The 16326-nt window shown below is 40.8% G+C and overlaps 1 protein-coding gene across 7 annotated transcripts; it reads left to right on the top strand.

Annotated features, from left to right (window-relative positions):
* The first annotated feature begins 1993 nt into the window (after positions 1 to 1993).
* Positions 1994 to 14458, top strand: LOC147307881 (uncharacterized). 7 transcript variants are annotated; one of them, XM_086273146.1, is made up of 7 exons: positions 1994 to 2428; positions 9576 to 9678; positions 11003 to 11076; positions 12054 to 12179; positions 13221 to 13457; positions 13583 to 13708; positions 13832 to 14458. In XM_086273146.1, exons 4-7 carry the CDS (start codon positions 12161 to 12163, stop codon positions 13990 to 13992), a joined length of 543 nt encoding a protein of 180 aa, XP_086129272.1. In that variant the 5' UTR covers positions 1994 to 2428; positions 9576 to 9678; positions 11003 to 11076; positions 12054 to 12160; the 3' UTR covers positions 13993 to 14458. The 7 variants fall into 7 exon arrangements, with proteins under 7 accessions (XP_086129272.1, XP_086129274.1, XP_086129271.1 ...); XM_086273148.1 differs by lacking the exon at positions 9576 to 9678; XM_086273145.1 differs by lacking the exon at positions 1994 to 2428 and having other exon boundaries at positions 9541 to 9678.
* Positions 14459 to 16326: the final 1868 nt, after the last annotated feature.

Below are 16326 nucleotides of genomic sequence, written 5' to 3'. Positions count from 1 at the left end.
AGACATATAATCAGACATGTTACTGTTACTCTTTGAAAAAGACTCACATAAAGCAGATTTATCACAAGCAAACATCAAGACACATCCTTCATGGCTTAAAGTTGCAGTGGGACTCTTTCGCCATCTGGTGGTTGTAACAGTTATGACAACTGTTCCTGCATATATGTCCCTCCTCAGTGTGAAGAAGACTGGACTCCAAGCTGCTCCTGCTGATCACTGCGTGTTCCTCCTGTGTCTAAAATCTATTTCCATTATGAATCAGGAAACTGTTTGCACCAATCATAAAGCCAATAAAATACGTCACACACTAAGAAATAACAAAAAGGAATTGTGCATTTCAAGGAGATTTTTCCCTCGTTTTTTGAAATCATAAGAATACAAACTAATGCAAGACTGTCATGTTTTCATAAGTTTGTAGAGACACTGTTCTGTTGTATTCTAGGACATCAGTCACTTTTTAAATGCATGCTACTCCTCATCATCATCATCATCATCAGCACCCATGACCTCCTTTTAGTCTTTGTTTTGTTATTTTTCAGAGTTCAGGAGACGTTCTTATGGGATTTCCACAGTGTACAAGTACTGTTTAGAGCCTTTACCTAAAAGAAAAGAGTAAAGTACAAAGTAGATTTACTCACTGCAGGAAAATAATGCCTCAATCTGATATATTGTCTTATATGACAAACTGAAAGTGATGCTTCAAAGTGTAAGCAGCATTTTCCTGTTACAGCTGTTCTAGATGGAACTGATCTGATCTCCTTTATGTGCAGGTAGATATCCAGTGGGTTTGCTAAGGGTCACAGATGAGGGGCTGTGTGAGATGTTTAATGGGAAAGGAAATAAAACCATTGTTCCAGACCTGCAGCTAAGATACTCGAGTATCTTCAAATATGAAGCTGAGTATTACTTCCATACTTTCCTCCACTGCTGATGACCTTGTTACCTGCTGCTCCCTGTTAATGATCAGCCTCAGTTCTGATAGTAAACTGTTGGCTCTCTGGGGGGAAGAAAGAAGTTTGTATTTGTTTAAGATACAATGAAATCATATTTTGACATATTGGAAGATGACATGGAGCTGAAAAAATACTACAGGTATAAATGGAAACTACAGTTTATTTCTGTTATTTCCTGTGATAGTGTTTGTACACTCGCTCATGATAACTGTTCATTCAGCTGCTGTTTTTGTCTGCTGGACATCTTTAGCTTTCAGTAAGGATGCATTCATAGATCAGCACATCTTTTTGAACCACATTTCTTATGAGACTCAGAGTTTACATTTTGGAAATGTGGTGAGACCTGGGGTAGAAAGAGACTGAAGCCAGCTTCAACCTCGGCAGTTTTGTGTGTGTCTGAAGCAGAAAGATAAGAACTGTGTGGCCAACTCATCACACACATAATCCTGAATCAGAAAAACAGCATCAAGTGTTGTAATTGTTAAACACAGAAGTGTGATTTATATCAAAGTCAAAGTCAGCTTTATTGTCAAGGACCATATACGTACAGTCATACACAAGAATTTGAAATTGCAATCCTCCCATGGCCCCCAGTGTACACTAAAACAATATAAAGATAAAAGGATAAAAATAAAATAAAAGTTTTATGCACAACACAATACAATACTATACAGTTATTTAAACAGCAGTGTCCAACACAATCATAGTGATTGTGGACAAGTTTGTGTGCAAGTGGGGGTGGGGCGGTCAGTGAAAAAGTAATAGTGTTGGGTCAGAGTTCATATGTTTGGGGGGTGGGGGGTTCAGAGGAAAGAGGTTAATGCAGGTCTGGAGTTCGTGTGTGAGAGCAGGGAGTGAATTCAACATCCTGACAGCCTGATGGATGAAGCTGTCGCTCAGTCTGCTGGTTCTGGCCCGAAGGCTGTTCAGTCTCCTTCCTGATGGCAGCAAACTGAAGAAGGTGTTGGACGGATGAGTGGAGTCACCTGTGATGCAGATAGGGTTGCCAACCGTCCCTTAAAAAACGGAATGGTCCCGTATTTAGAAACAAAAGTACACGTCCCGTATTGAGCTAATAAGGGACGCACTTTGTCCCGTAATACAGTGAGAATCAAAAGTAGTCTATAAATGTTAATGGAATTAACGCTTTGTTTGAAAACATAATTCCCAGCCCCTCTCCTGCTTTGTGACCAATGAGCTGACAGCACACTTATGACAATTCGAGTATGACAATTCAGATTACCGCTCATCTCATTGGTCGAGGAAAGGTCGCTTACGGAGAAAATACCGGAAGACAACAGATGACCACAACAACAAGCATGGCCAACAGGGAAACAAACGCCGACACTGCGGTGCAAGTCTCGGACGACAGTACACCTGGGCAGTAAAGCTGGGCAGACACTGTGCGATTTTTTCAGTCACGTTATTCAGCTCCTGCTCAAACTGCACGATTGACGCGCAGGGGTTAGAAGTTGGTAGGTCACGATGCAGGTCTCACACTATACCGCCCGATGCTCTGATGCGACCTGAGCGCTAACACTGTGCGTCCATAAAATGAAGGTTATAACAGAAAATCTGTCGCTCTCTCGCTCTCTGTCTTTCACTCACACAGACACGCACACCACCAACATCAACTTTGCTAAATTGCTAATGAAAAACATGATCAGGCAGCTGTGATTGAGCAGCATGTAAATCCAACTATATTCACGGTTGTTGTGGTCGTGATAATTTTGTGATGCCACATCGAAAAGGCTCGGATGAGCTTTCCAAAGTTCTACAAGTTGTGCCTCCATCGCTTGTGTCCAGTTCACACGCTGCACAGCCGCGCTGCTCCATCTTTTTCACCGACGTTTACGTGTTTGCGCGTGAGCAGTGTTAGCCGAGCGATTGATATCGGGAGCTGGTCGTGAGGTGTTAATCGCTTCTCGTTACCCCACGTATACTACACGATGCACGATGAAGGCCCAAATCGGGCCGATCACCAAATCGGTCGCACGACTCAAAAATCGGCTCAAAATGGGCCAAAAATCGCACAGTGTAAGCCCAGCATTAGAGCAGCAATGTTTGTTTGTTCAGACAAAGAAAAAAAAGGCTGCAAAAGTACAGGGAAGAATGGGAAAAGGAAAACACCTGGCTGGGAAAATGCACGATAACACCTATAAAGCACTGCGGTCAAGTGAGCCCTCACTTACGAAGTCGCAGTCAAGCTAGCCGCCCCGCCAGCCGCACCTAAAATGTTGTTGCACTACTCTTACGCATATTACGGTATAGGTGCCGACTGCCTTAGAAACGCAGTGTTTTCTGTCCTGACACTATTTTACTTCACAATCCACTCCCAGTTTTGGTTAATCTCCACTTTCACCCCTGTGATCCACAGCCCAAATTACTGTATGATTCAGAGAAAATTAACAATAAAATTTACCCAATTTACTCAACTATACTTTTAATGTCCTCATCTTTGAGCTCAGATTACAGGAAAACTGTAAGAGGTGACGCAGATATCTCACTGGATTCTGACTCTGGGTGACCCCCACTCTGCACCCTGTGATCCACAGCCAAAATTACTGTACAGTTTTTGAGAAAATTGATAGTAAAATCTTCCCATTTTGCTTTACTGTACTCTACATATTGACATCTTTGAGCTCCGATTACAGGAAAACTGTAAGAGGTGACACAGATATTTCACTGTATTCTGACTCTAGGCTGTCTCCACTGTGCACCCTGTGATCCACAGCCAAAATTACTGTACGGATTTTTAGAAAATTGATAGTAAACTTTGCACAATTTACTGTACTGTACTTTATATATTGACATCTTTGACCTCAGATTACAGGAAAACTGTAAGAGGTGACGCAGATATCTCACTGTATTCTGACTCTGGGTGACCCCCACTCTGCACCCTGTGATCCACAGCCAAAATTACTGTACGGTTTTTGAGAAAATTGATAGTAAACTTTGCACAATTTACTCTACTGTACTCTATAGATTCTCATCTTTGAGCTTAGATTACAGGAAAACTATAAGAGGTGACGCAGATATCTCACTGGATTATGACTCTGGGTGACCCCCACTCTGCACCCTGTTATCCACAGCCCAAATTACTGTACGGATTTTTAGAAAATTGATAGTAAACTTTGCACAATTTACTGTACTATACTCTATATATTCTTATCTTTGAGCTCAGATTACAGAAAAACTGTAAGAGGTGACGCAGATATTTCACTGGATTATGACTCTGGGTGACCCCCACTCTGCACCCTGTGATCCACAGCCAAAATTACTGTACGGTTTTTGAGAAAATTGATAGTAAACTTTGCACAATTTACTCTACTGTACTTTTAATATCCTCGTCTTTAACCTCAGATTACAGGAAAACTGTAAGAGGTGACGCAGATATTTCACTGGATTATGACTCTGGGTGACCCCCACTCTGCACCCTGTGATCCACAGCCAAAATTACTGTACAGTTTTTGAGAAAATTGATAGTAAAATCTTCCCATTTTGCTTTACTGTACTCTACATATTGACATCTTTGAGCTCAGATTACAGGAAAACTATAAGAGGTGACACAGATATTTCACTGGATTCTGACTCTAGGCCATCTCCACTCTGCACCCTGTGATCCACAGCCAAAATTACTGTACGGATTTTGAGAAAATTGATAGTAAACTTTGCACAATTTACTGTACTGTACTTTATATATTGACATCTTTGAGCTCAGATTACAGGAAAACTGTAAGAGGTGACGCAGATATCTCACTGGATTATGACTCTAGGCTGTCGCCACTCTTCACCCTGTGATCCACAGAAAAAATTACTGTACGGTTTTTGAGAAAATTGATAGTAAACTTTGCACAATTTACTCTACTGTACTTTTAATATTCTCATCTTTGACCTCAGATTACAGGAAAACTGTAAGAGGTGACGCAGATATTTCACTGGATTATGACTCTGGGTGACCCCCACTCTGCACCCTGTGATCCACAGCAAAAATTACTGTACGGATTTCTGATAAAATTAAATCCTATTCCATTACCAAACAAAATGAGTTCATTGAAGTATTTGCTTAACTACAAGAAATGTCTTTCCACACACAATTTAAATTTTTCAAAATGTCATTCACACACCACCTCAAGTATCAACTTCAGTTTTAGACATTATTTATTCAGTGCTTAATCACAACAATAGTCAATTTAAGGCACTTACATAATAAGTTAAACCTTACAATAATACATACAGAGAAAAACCCAACAATCATATGACCCCCTATGAGCAACAGTGGGAAGGAAAAACTCCCTTTTAACAGGAAGAAACCTCCGGCAGAACCAGGCTCAGGGAGGGGCGGCCATCTGCCTCAACCGGTCAGGGTGAGAAATTACATTTCTCAGATTACTGATTTCTCATATTACTACTACACAGTTTAGATACACTCAACAAAAATATAAACGCAACACCTTTGTTACTGCTCCCATTCCCCATGGGATGGACGTAGAGACCGAAAATTCATTCCAGATACACAATATAACCATCCCTCCCAAACAGTGGTCACAAATCAGTCCAAATGTGTGGTAGTGGGCACATCTGCTATATTGAGATAATCCATCCCACCTCACAGGTGTGCCACATCAGGATGCTGATCTGACATCATGAGTAGTGCACAGGTGTACCTCAGACTGCCCACAACAAAAGGCCACCCTGGAATGTGCAGTTTTTTGCGCTATTGGGGGTCTGGGGACCCAGAACCGGTCAGTATCTGGTGTGACCACCATTTGCCTCATGCAGTGCAACACATCGTCGCATGGAGTCTATCAGATTGTCAATTGTGGCCGTTGGAATGTTGGTCCACTCCACTTCAATGGCTGTGCGAGGTTGTTGGATATTCGTGGGAACTGGTACACGCTGTCGTATACGCCGGTCAAGCACATCCCGAACATGCTCAATGGGTGACATGTCCGGTGAGTATGCTGGCCATGCAAGAACTGGGACATTCTCAGCTGCCATCTGCCCTGAACAATGTGAACCATGATTCATCCGTGAAGCGCACACCTCTCCAACGTGCCAGACGCCATCGAATGTGAGCATTTGCCCACACAAGTCTGTTACGGCGACGAGCTGGAGTCAGGTCAAGACCCCGATGAGGACGACGGGCATGCAGTTGAGCGTCCCTGAGACGGTTTCTGACAGTTTGTGCAGAAATTGTTTGGTTGTGCAAACCAATTGTTCCAGCAGCTGTCTGGGTGGCTGGTCTCAGACGATCTTGGAGGTGAACCTGCTGGATGTGGAGGTCCTGGGCTGGTGTGGTTACACGAGGTCTGCGGTTGTGAGGCCGGTTGGATGTGCTGCCATATTCTCTGAAACGCCTGTGGAGACGGCTTATGGTTGAGAAATGAACATTCAATGCACGGGCGACAGATCTGGTTGACATTCCTGCTGTCAGCATGCCAATTGCACGCTCCCTCATTGCTTGTGGCATCTGTGGCATTTTGCTGTGAGACAAAACTGCACATTCCAGGGTGGCCTTTTGTTGTGGGCAGTCTGAGGTACACCTGTGCACTACTCATGATGTCAGATCAGCATCCTGATGTGGCACACCTGTGAGGTGGGATGGATTATCTCAATATAGCAGATGTGCCCACTACCACACATTTGGACTGATTTGTGACCACTGTTTGGGAGGGATGGTTATATTGTGTATCTGGAATGAATTTTCGGTCTCTACGTCCATCCCATGGGGAATGGGAGCAGTAACAAAGGTGTTGCGTTTATATTTTTGTTGAGTGTATCTAAACTGTGTAGTAGTAATATGAGAAATCAGTAATCTGAGAAATGTAATTTCTCACCCTGACCGGTTGAGGCAGATGGCCCCGCCCCTCCCTGAGCCTGGTTCTGCCGGAGGTTTCTTCCTGTTAAAAGGGAGTTTTTCCTTCCCACTGTTGCTCATAGGGGGTCATATGATTGTTGGGTTTTTCTCTGTATGTATTATTGTAAGGTTTAACTTATTATGTAAGTGCCTTAAATTGACTATTGTTGTGATTAAGCACTGAATAAATAATGTCTAAAACTGAAGTTGATACTTGAGGTGGTGTGTGAATGACATTTTGAAAAATTTAAATTGTGTGTGGAAAGACATTTCTTGTAGTTAAGCAAATACTTCAATGAACTCATTTTGTTTGGTAATGGAATAGGATTTAATTTTATCAGAAATCCGTACAGTAATTTTGGCTGTGGATCACAGGGTGCAGAGTGGAGATGGCCTAGATTCATAATCCAGTGAGATATCTGCGTCACCTCTTACAGTTTTCCTGTAATCGGAGATCAAAGATGTCAATATGTAGAGTACAGTAAAGCAAAATGGGAAGATTTTACTATCAATTTTCTCAAAAACTGTACAGTAATTTTGGCTGTGGATCACAGCATGCAGAGTGGGGGTCACCCAGAGTCAGAATCCAGTGAAATATCTGTGTCACCTCTTACAGTTTTCCTTTAATCTAAGCTCAAAGATAAGAATATATAGAGTACAGTAGAGTAAATTGTGCAAAGTTTACTATCAATTTTCTCAAAATCCGTACAGTAATTTTTGCTGTGGATCACAGGGTGCAGAGTGGGGGTCACCCAGAGTCATAATCCAGTGAAATATCTGCGTCACCTCTTACAGTTTTCCTGTAATCTGAGGTTAAAGACGAGGCTATTAAAAGTACAGTAGAGTAAATTGTGCAAAGTTTACTATCAATTTTCTCAAAAACCGTACAGTAATTTTGGCTGTGGATCACAGGGTGAAGAGTGGCGACAGCCTAGAGTCATAATCCAGTGAGATATCTGCGTCACCTCTTATAGTTTTCCTGTAATCTGAGGCCAAAGATGTCAATATGTAGAGTACAGTAAAGCAAAATGGGAAGATTTTGCTATGAATTTTCTCAAAATCCATACAGTAATTTTTGCTGTGGATCACAGGGTGCAGAGTGGGGGTCACCCAGAGTCATAATCCAGTGAGATATCTGCGTCACCTCTTACAGTTTCCTGTAATCTAAGCTCAAAGATGAGAATATATAGAGTACAGTAGAGTAAATTGTGCAAAGTTTACTATCAATTTTCTCAAAATCCGTACAGTAATTTTGGCTGTGGATCACAGGGTGCAGAGTGGAGATGGCCTAGATTCATAATCCAGTGAAATATCTGCGTCACCTCTTACAGTTTTCCTGTAATCTGAGCTCAAAGATGTCAATATGTAGAGTACAGTAAAGCAAAATGGGAAGATTTTACTATCAATTTTCTCAAAAACTGTACAGTAATTTTGGCTGTGGATCACAGGGTGCAGAGTGGGGGTCACCCAGAGTCATAATCCAGTGAAATATCTGCGTCACCTCTTACAGTTTTCCTGTAATCTGAGGTTAAAGACGAGGATATTAAAAGTACAGTAGAGTAAATTGTGCAAAGTTTACTATCAATTTTCTCAAAAACCGTACAGTAATTTTGGCTGTGGATCACAGGGTGAAGAGTGGCGACAGCCTAGAGTCATAATCCAGTGAAATATCTGCGTCACCTCTTACAGTTTCCTGTAATCTAAGCTCAAAGATGAGAATATATAGAGTATAGTACAGTAAATTGTGCAAAGTTTACTATCAATTTTCTCAAAATCCGTACAGTAATTTTGGCTGTGGATCACAGGGTGCAGAGTGGAGATGGCCTAGATTCATAATTCAGTGAAATATCTGCGTCACCTCTTACAGTTTTCCTGTAATCGGAGCTCAAAGATGTCAATGTATAAAGTACAGTAAAGCAAAATGGGAAGATTTTGCTATGAATTTTCTCAAAATCCATACAGTAATTTTTGCTGTGGATCACAGGGTGCAGAGTGGGGGTCACCCAGAGTCATAATCCAGTGAGATATCTGCGTCACCTCTTACAGTTTTCCTTTAATCTAAGCTCAAAGATGAGAATATATAGAGTACAGTAGAGTAAATTGTGCAAAGTTTACTATCAATTTTCTCAAAATCCGTACAGTAATTTGGGCTGTGGATCACAGGGTGCAGAGTGGGGGTCACCCAGAGTCAGAATCCAGTGAAATATCTGCGTCACCTCTTACAGTTTTCCTGTAATCGGAGCTCAAAGATGTCAATGTATAAAGTACAGTAAAGCACAATGGGAAGATTTTGCTATGAATTTTCTCAAAATCCGTACAGTAATTTTGGCTGTGGATCACAGGGTGCAGAGTGGGGGTCACCCAGAGTCAGAATCCAGTGAAATATCTGCGTCACCTCTTACAGTTTTCCTGTAATCTGAGGTCAAAGATGAGGACATTAAAAGTATAGTTGAGTAAATTGGGTAAATTTTATTGTTAATTTTCTCTGAATCATACAGTAATTTGGGCTGTGGATCACAGGGGGGAAAGTGGAGATACACTAAAAATGGGAGTGGATTGTGAAGTAAAATAGTGTCAGGACAGAAAACACTGCGTTTCTAAGCCGGTCTTCACCTATACCGTAATATACGTAAGAGTAGTGCAACCACATTTTCGGTGCGGCTGGCGGGGCGGCTAGCTTGACTGCGACTTCGTAAGTGAGGGCTCACTTGACCGCAGTTATAAAGCGCACTGCACTGTGTGCCGGCGCACTTTTTCCATAGGCATGCTTCTAGTGGTGGGCACATGAAGAACATTAGGGGCGTGAAAGCTCGGAGAACCCTTAACCAATTTTTTGTCCACCAGGCCACGGCAGAAGCAGATATGGTATGTAAACACTGGTTTGTGTTTTTTTTAAACCCTCTGGTTAAGGTTAATATGGGCATGTGCAGTGAATATCAGCGCTATGTGGCCAGAAGTGTGATAATATAATTTATTTTGTGTAATAAACAACTGCAAGGATAGATGATTACAACAAATAGATGACTAATACATAAAAGTAATACATAGATTAATGATGATGATGAGTTATGATGCGTAATCATGGGAACAAGTGGGTTTACAAACAGGAGCAGCTGATTAGCATTAGAAAAGCTGAAATAATACCTCAACTGAAGCCAATTGTACTAAAAGCAGGACAGAGTTCTTTTAAAGAAAGATTTACTTATATTCTCAAAAGTTAAGCATGACAGGCTTCTGTTTAAGAAAGAGACCTGTTTTACTGTGTTAATGTTGTCATTTTGAGCTAAAAATAAATGGCTAAATGATCATTTGTTTCCCATATGGTCATATCACAAAGAATATGCATCTGCTTAAATCAAATTCAAGTCAAATGGTTAAAAAATAATTTCACACACAAAAAAAGAGCTACAAAATTCACCACACTGGGAAGGGTGAACTGGGTTGCCCGGCCCTGGCCACGAGGTGTCTCTTATTTATTTTTCAGGGAGTTGGCAACCCTACATAGCAGCCACCCAGCCCAGCTCTAGAATTTTCTTTTCCTCCCTTGATCTGATGAGGAGTGTTGTTCTTGTGCCCACTGCCAGCTGGAAACTTGGGTACATTTAATATGAGCCGCTGTAGATAAGTACTTGAAACTGATGTTTTAATGTGTTGTTAGACAGAGAAGTCATGAGCCGAATCCGACAGGCATTGGCCATTGCATGAACTCCTCTGGGGAGTTAGCTTGCAGCACATGTTCAAATTGAATGTTCTGGGTCTTATTATGCTGCAGCGAGATTCAAATCCACAACTGCGATGTTTTTGTTAAGGAAGAAAGCTAAATGTTCTAAAATATGTGAATGAAGTTATTACCAGGCTGGATAGCAGACTGTTAGCAAGCTAGCAGCTAAGGAAACCTGGCTACCTTTCCAATATGGCGGCTGATACAAGGTCAAATATCAAGATTATGTGCTTTTGCCTAAGAAAATTTGGTTAACAGCATTTATTTTTTCTGTTAATATTTTTTATATGGACCAGCCTGTACCTTTATGATGTTAAGACTGCTAGATGAGCTGTTAGTGACACTGAGTTAGTCATGACTATGCTTTCTGTGTTTTTTCCCTCCCCTTTTGGTATCCTGTTCCTGCTGGATGAACCACTTCATGATCATCCTCATCTGATGACTCCGCTGCGCTATCCTGCCTGGTAGATTCTCCTTGCTGCAGGTGTATGCTTCTGCCAGCTGGATGCTGTTACTGGATAGTACACTGTTCCAATGGAGCGGTAGGAACAAATTGAAACACACTAAAAGAAAAGGGTTATTGTTTAAAATTGTGTTTTAATAAATGTGTTAATGTTAATTAAGTGTTCATTGTGTGCTGGAGGTCCTACTGGTCCTATGGTGGAGCAGCTACTACCTCTCCTTTAAGAAACTTGCCTCTGATGGGATACAGATATTTGGGACACATTTCAATTCTTGTAAGGGTTTAAAAAATACACAAACTTGGAAGAGTTGACTGGATTTGTACAAAATGAGATGGCTGGCAATGGAAAGATGCAATTCGATTGTTACATGTTTAACTCTTTAAAGCCGGTCGGAGCGGGCACGCTCTGTTTTGCGTAACTATTTTTAAATCCCTGTAGAACCGGGAACCGCGTAAGCTAGCGCAATAATTTTTTTGCATATGAAACCAGAGGAGTTGTACTTACATCTTATGCCATCAGCTTGTCCTAGGTCACGGTTTCCTTCCACATATAGCTTTGCAAAAATTGCATAAAAAGCGCTTGCAGTAACAAAAACATAATATTCCAGAAACACGCTTTGCCGATCCGATCAGCTGTTCGTATTCCAGATGTATTTAATTTTCAATCAAGATGGCAGAGCTGTAATCATGCTCTAAAATTATATATTGTAATATGACAATTGTAAAGTTACTTAACCTGTGAGTCCTTGGCAAAGACATTCTCTTCAAAGTGAACGCTGCAAAGATGAGATGCAAGTTTCAAGTACATCCTTCTTATGTTAGCTAGCCACTAGTTCAGTCTCTGTGCTACACCATCACCTACAGGACAACTGCAAAACAACAACAACAACAACAAAGAACAAAAAAACAAAACATGTAGTTAAGATGATGGTTTTTAATTAGCTGCTGTAAAACAATGTAATAACAATAAATAAATGCAACATGACATTAACTGCTTTTTAGGTAAGTACTTTATGTACTTTTGGAGAACTGTTAGATCATCCATGTTTTCTACAGTCATTGGTTTGCTGGACAAAGTGGCCCACCCGAGGGGTTCCCTGCCATTGACCAGCAAGCCACCCTGGCTGAGGATCATCTGATTGCCAGGGCAGAAGGAGCAGAGCATGCCAGGCAGTCATGGAGGTACAGCATTCTAATAAGGTGTCAAGGGGGTATACACCAGGCTTTGGTGGACACGGGCTGCGCACAGCTCCTGGTTCACCAAACCCCGCTTTGCCCCGGGACATTATTGGTGTTGCAGTGGGTGGAGGTTACATGTGTACATGGGGGCATTCACAGACAAAACACATGGAATAAAGGCTGCAGTCAGTTATATTTTATCTCAGATAAACTAGTCAGTGTTTATTAGTGTTTGCTCAACTAGAAGTCTTCATAGTAGCATCCACACATCAAGTCTTTAAACAAATAATGAAAGGATAATGAAAGAAAGTTTAATGTGAAATTACTGAATTATATGAAATATTATGGCTTTGTCTGCCAGAGTGTTTTTCTTTAAACTACTTGGAACACTTTTACTGGCAGTCAGTGATGTCACTAAAAGGCAAACTTCTTATGTTGTGTTGCCATAGTCTCCGGAGTTTACTTTTAAAGCTCACTTACAGAACTGACTTATACAGCTTAGTTAGAAAAGTCAAGCATCCAGACATTTGAAGGACTATTCACTCATTAAGGTGACATTTTCTATTTTAAAAGTTCTCAAAAAATTAAAATGAAAAAGGAAACAAGAAAAGTTACGACTGAGGCAGATAAGAAAGATCCAGGAGATCAATGTAAGTAAAATAATAAAATCAAATCCTGGTAAAATCCAAATCCTAGAAACGTTGACACTGTGTGAATCGTTTTTAGAGCAATTGAATCATATGTTTGATTGAAAATAGCTTTAATACAAGATGTCTAATCAAAGAAAGGTTACTGGGGCACTTTGTCTTTTGGTAAAATAATGTGACAGGTTTATTCTTGGACTCAACAGTAAAAACAGACCAACAAGTGTCATCAAGATGTAAGACTTAGTAAACCTAGTATCAATTCGCACTGGTCAGTTTTTTTATCCCAAGAATAAACTTGTGATAATTTAAGCAAAAGCAATTTCAAATTCTTTGCCAAACTGCTTCCAGTCCTGATGTCGGGGACTCTTTTTCACCACTGTGTTGTTGTTGTTTATAGATTGTAAGAGCAGGACTGCTAAAAGAAAGGCCAGTCCTGAAAAGAAGACCCCAATAAAAAGGAGGAGGGTCGCTGAGCAGGCTGGTCCTTCCACCAGCTCAGATGTGGTCAAAGGAGTGAAGCGCAAGGTTGTGCAAGATGAAGAGGGCACAACAAAGAAAGCAAAGAAGGCTAAACTTCTCGACCACATGAGCGGTGACAAGGAGCAAGCATCCTCCTTGTTGGACTCTGGTAAAGGTAGGCTAATTAGTTGAATAAGGGGGTAGATTAAGTGTGGTTGCTAGGTTTAAGATATTAGTGTTTAGTGTTTGTGTCTATCATCCAGTGAGCTGATGTGCTTTTGGTGTTTTCCACATCTCCAGACTTGAACAACAAACAGGTGTGCGCAAAACATGGCAAAAGAAAGGCCACGGGAGACAACAGAGAGTCACCCAAGAAAAAAAAAAGGAATGTGGACCAGGACAAAAAATCAGTGGCAGACCAAAAACGTAAGTAGCAAGCAGCTTGGGTTTTATATTCAGGGGAAGGGCAAAAGGAACATTTAGGCTACAGAGGAGAGTAATTTGTGTCACAGCTGTAATAAAACAAGATTTGTTGTTTTGTCTGTTCAGGTGAATTCCAAGCCAGATATGTGGAGGAGCACCAGCTCGGAGAAGGAGGCTGCGGAGCAGTGTTTGCTGGCTACCGGATAGAAGATCGTTTTCCAGTAAGTGTTCAGATGATGGTAGTAAGACAGGCAGTAACGCAGATAATGGATAATATCGTAAACTGAGACGTCTGCTGTGTTTCCACCTTTTTTGACACACGTGCCGGAGCTTCAGCTTCAAACGGGCCGTCACCATCAGAGTTGCTGGAACCATGTCCCACTACTGGCTACTCTGTTTTATTCTGTGTTAAGTTTTTGAATGTGAATTTTCTGTGTTAAGAATAACAAAGAAAATGTAATGAAGTGATTTTAAAGTTTAAACTTTGTGTTAAATCTTGTAAATCAGAGAGAGAGAGAGAGAGATGAGGTGTGGGTGGACATCAGATGATCAAATGTCAACAACCTGATTGGCCCAAGTGTGAAGATGTGGCGTCCACTGAGGGAAGGGGGGAGAAAGGGTGAGCAGGTATAAAAGTGAGGTGAAGAAGAGATTCGGGGTTCTTCCCTTTTGTCCTCTGTGAGATGAGCAGTTCAGAAGTTTGGATCTAAGAGGTTCACAGTTAAAATTCCAGCAGAGACGCTAAAAGGAGAACCACAGTCCAACCTGTGAATGTTTTTAACCCTTTGTGAAACAACAAAGGCATAAATATGATCATATTATCTACTGGCTCAGACTCATAGGATCAGGGATTAGAACTCCTTTTATCAGAGGGATGAAATCTACTTCCTGTACAGGGTTTTTTTGTGGGCCTACCGATCGACAGAAACTAGAGTCAATAAAAAAACTGGACATTGGCTCAATGTGTGTGTGGCACAGGCAAACAAGGACTGAGCGCTGTGTAGTCCCACATAAAGTCAGACACCTGGTCACCCTAGGTGGACCATGGCATGGTCTATATGGAGGATACAGACACTGCTGAAAACATGACTCTGTCTGGTTTAGATGATCAAATGTCTTTACTTTAGGAGGCTGTGGCTCAGAGTACATTCACATAATGCCTTTGAATAAATGTAAAAAGCTTGTTTTGCTCCTGCTTTGATTTCTTTGTCCAGGTAGAAATTCTGCTTTTTGCCTCTAAACTCTGAAACAGTTTGAAACAAAGTTTGGCGCTCTAATCCTCTCTGTGTTTGTCCTTTGGTCAGATGGTGATATTGAATGAAGTATTCCAGTATTCAGTAGCTCAGCAGCTTTGTAACATGTGGTTTTGCACACTGTTCAAACCTCAGATGTTTGTGTAAACAAGTGTGGAGGACACAAACTCACGGGGGGAGGAACGACATTTACTGTTGATGTGTCTGACATTTAGTCTCCATGAGTTCTCATAAGACTGAAGAACTCTGTGATCTCTAACATGCAGCTGTATGTTTTGAAATCATGTGTCTCATTCTCTGGACTTTACTAGACAACGAGTGAAGAACAGATAACGAATATCATCTTTAAAGTGATGAATAATAACTCTGCCTCTGTGTCTTCATAAAAAGATCGTACTTCTGAAAGGTCAGAGGGCAGCATCCACTCTGGGTTTACACAGTATTGCAGGTTTAGCTCTTCTGAAGTTCAGCGCCTGTTTTTTCAACCAATCAGAAGCCAGTATTGTAAAGAGTTCATATTTCATTTCATGCAATTGAATAATTTTGAATGTTTAGGTGAATATTTATATTTAGAGTATTTTCTCGATCAGTGTCTTCAGTCCTGACCCTGAGTGCGTACGTTTAAAAATAAAGTGATATAACTTCTTTTACATTACTGTGAACTTCTTGTACAGTTTGACAGCTGATTGTTGTCGTGTTTGTCGTCATATGAAGATCGTTTCCTAAAGAGGACTGAACAGTCATTTAGCCTCTGGCTCCATCCACGAATCTGATGTTTGCTGTATAATCTGTGCTGTTAAAAGTGTAATGGAACATATAATTTGCACATATAATTTCATATGTAATTATGATGATCTTTACCCATTAAGATTTCAAATGAAACGATAAACAAAGGCCAAGAAAACTGAGTTAAACTCCTGAGTCTACTATATATTTGCACCATGAAGAAATGAATTGTTTGCACCAGTAATAAATAATCAAATATATCAAATTATCATCAATTATTTAAATAAAAAGAACCATCGCTCCAAACAAAATAACAATTACACAGAGAGTCCTATAAAACTTCAATTTCAAACATCCACGTAAAGTTAAACTATTAAACTTTAACTGGGTCAGACTTGTTACTGCATGCTGTAACCAAACATACCACACCCTGCATCATGTGATTGGCTCTTGGTCGCTCTGTAAGAATATTTCTTTAGTGCCTCCCTTCACAGATGTGTCTGTATCAGGATGGGTCTAAACAACATGGTGTAAATGCAGTTGCTGGTGAGCCTCATTTCCTGTAGGAGGTGAACAAGAGCAGAGATCTGTTTCCCTTCAGAGCACAGAGGTTGTTTCTGTTCAGAGGAAGTGAAACTGTCT

This window comes from Aulonocara sp. 'chitande type north' Nkhata Bay, linkage group LG18 (genome assembly GCF_057382095.1).
Source record: "Aulonocara sp. 'chitande type north' Nkhata Bay isolate Kocher_YH1m ecotype deep benthic linkage group LG18, A_spYH_male_GT1.1, whole genome shotgun sequence".
Taxonomy (NCBI): Eukaryota; Metazoa; Chordata; class Actinopteri; order Cichliformes; family Cichlidae; genus Aulonocara; species Aulonocara sp. 'chitande type north' Nkhata Bay.
Note: the sequence above shows the minus strand (reverse complement) of the source record. Positions and strands in the feature narration are given on the sequence as shown.

What these genes read in the sequence shown, in the direction of transcription:
- LOC147307881 (XM_086273144.1), top strand. Translation starts at nt 12,766, where the DNA reads ATGAAAAAGGAAACAAGAAAAGTTACGACTGAGGCAGATAAGAAAGAT. An exon ending in GAAAGATCCAGGAGATCAAT is followed by an intron (nt 12,827 to 13,220) that starts GTAAGTAAAATA and finishes TGTTGTTTATAG; the next exon opens with ATTGTAAGAGCAGGACTGCT. An exon ending in CTTGTTGGACTCTGGTAAAG is followed by an intron (nt 13,458 to 13,582) that starts GTAGGCTAATTA and finishes CCACATCTCCAG; the next exon opens with ACTTGAACAACAAACAGGTG.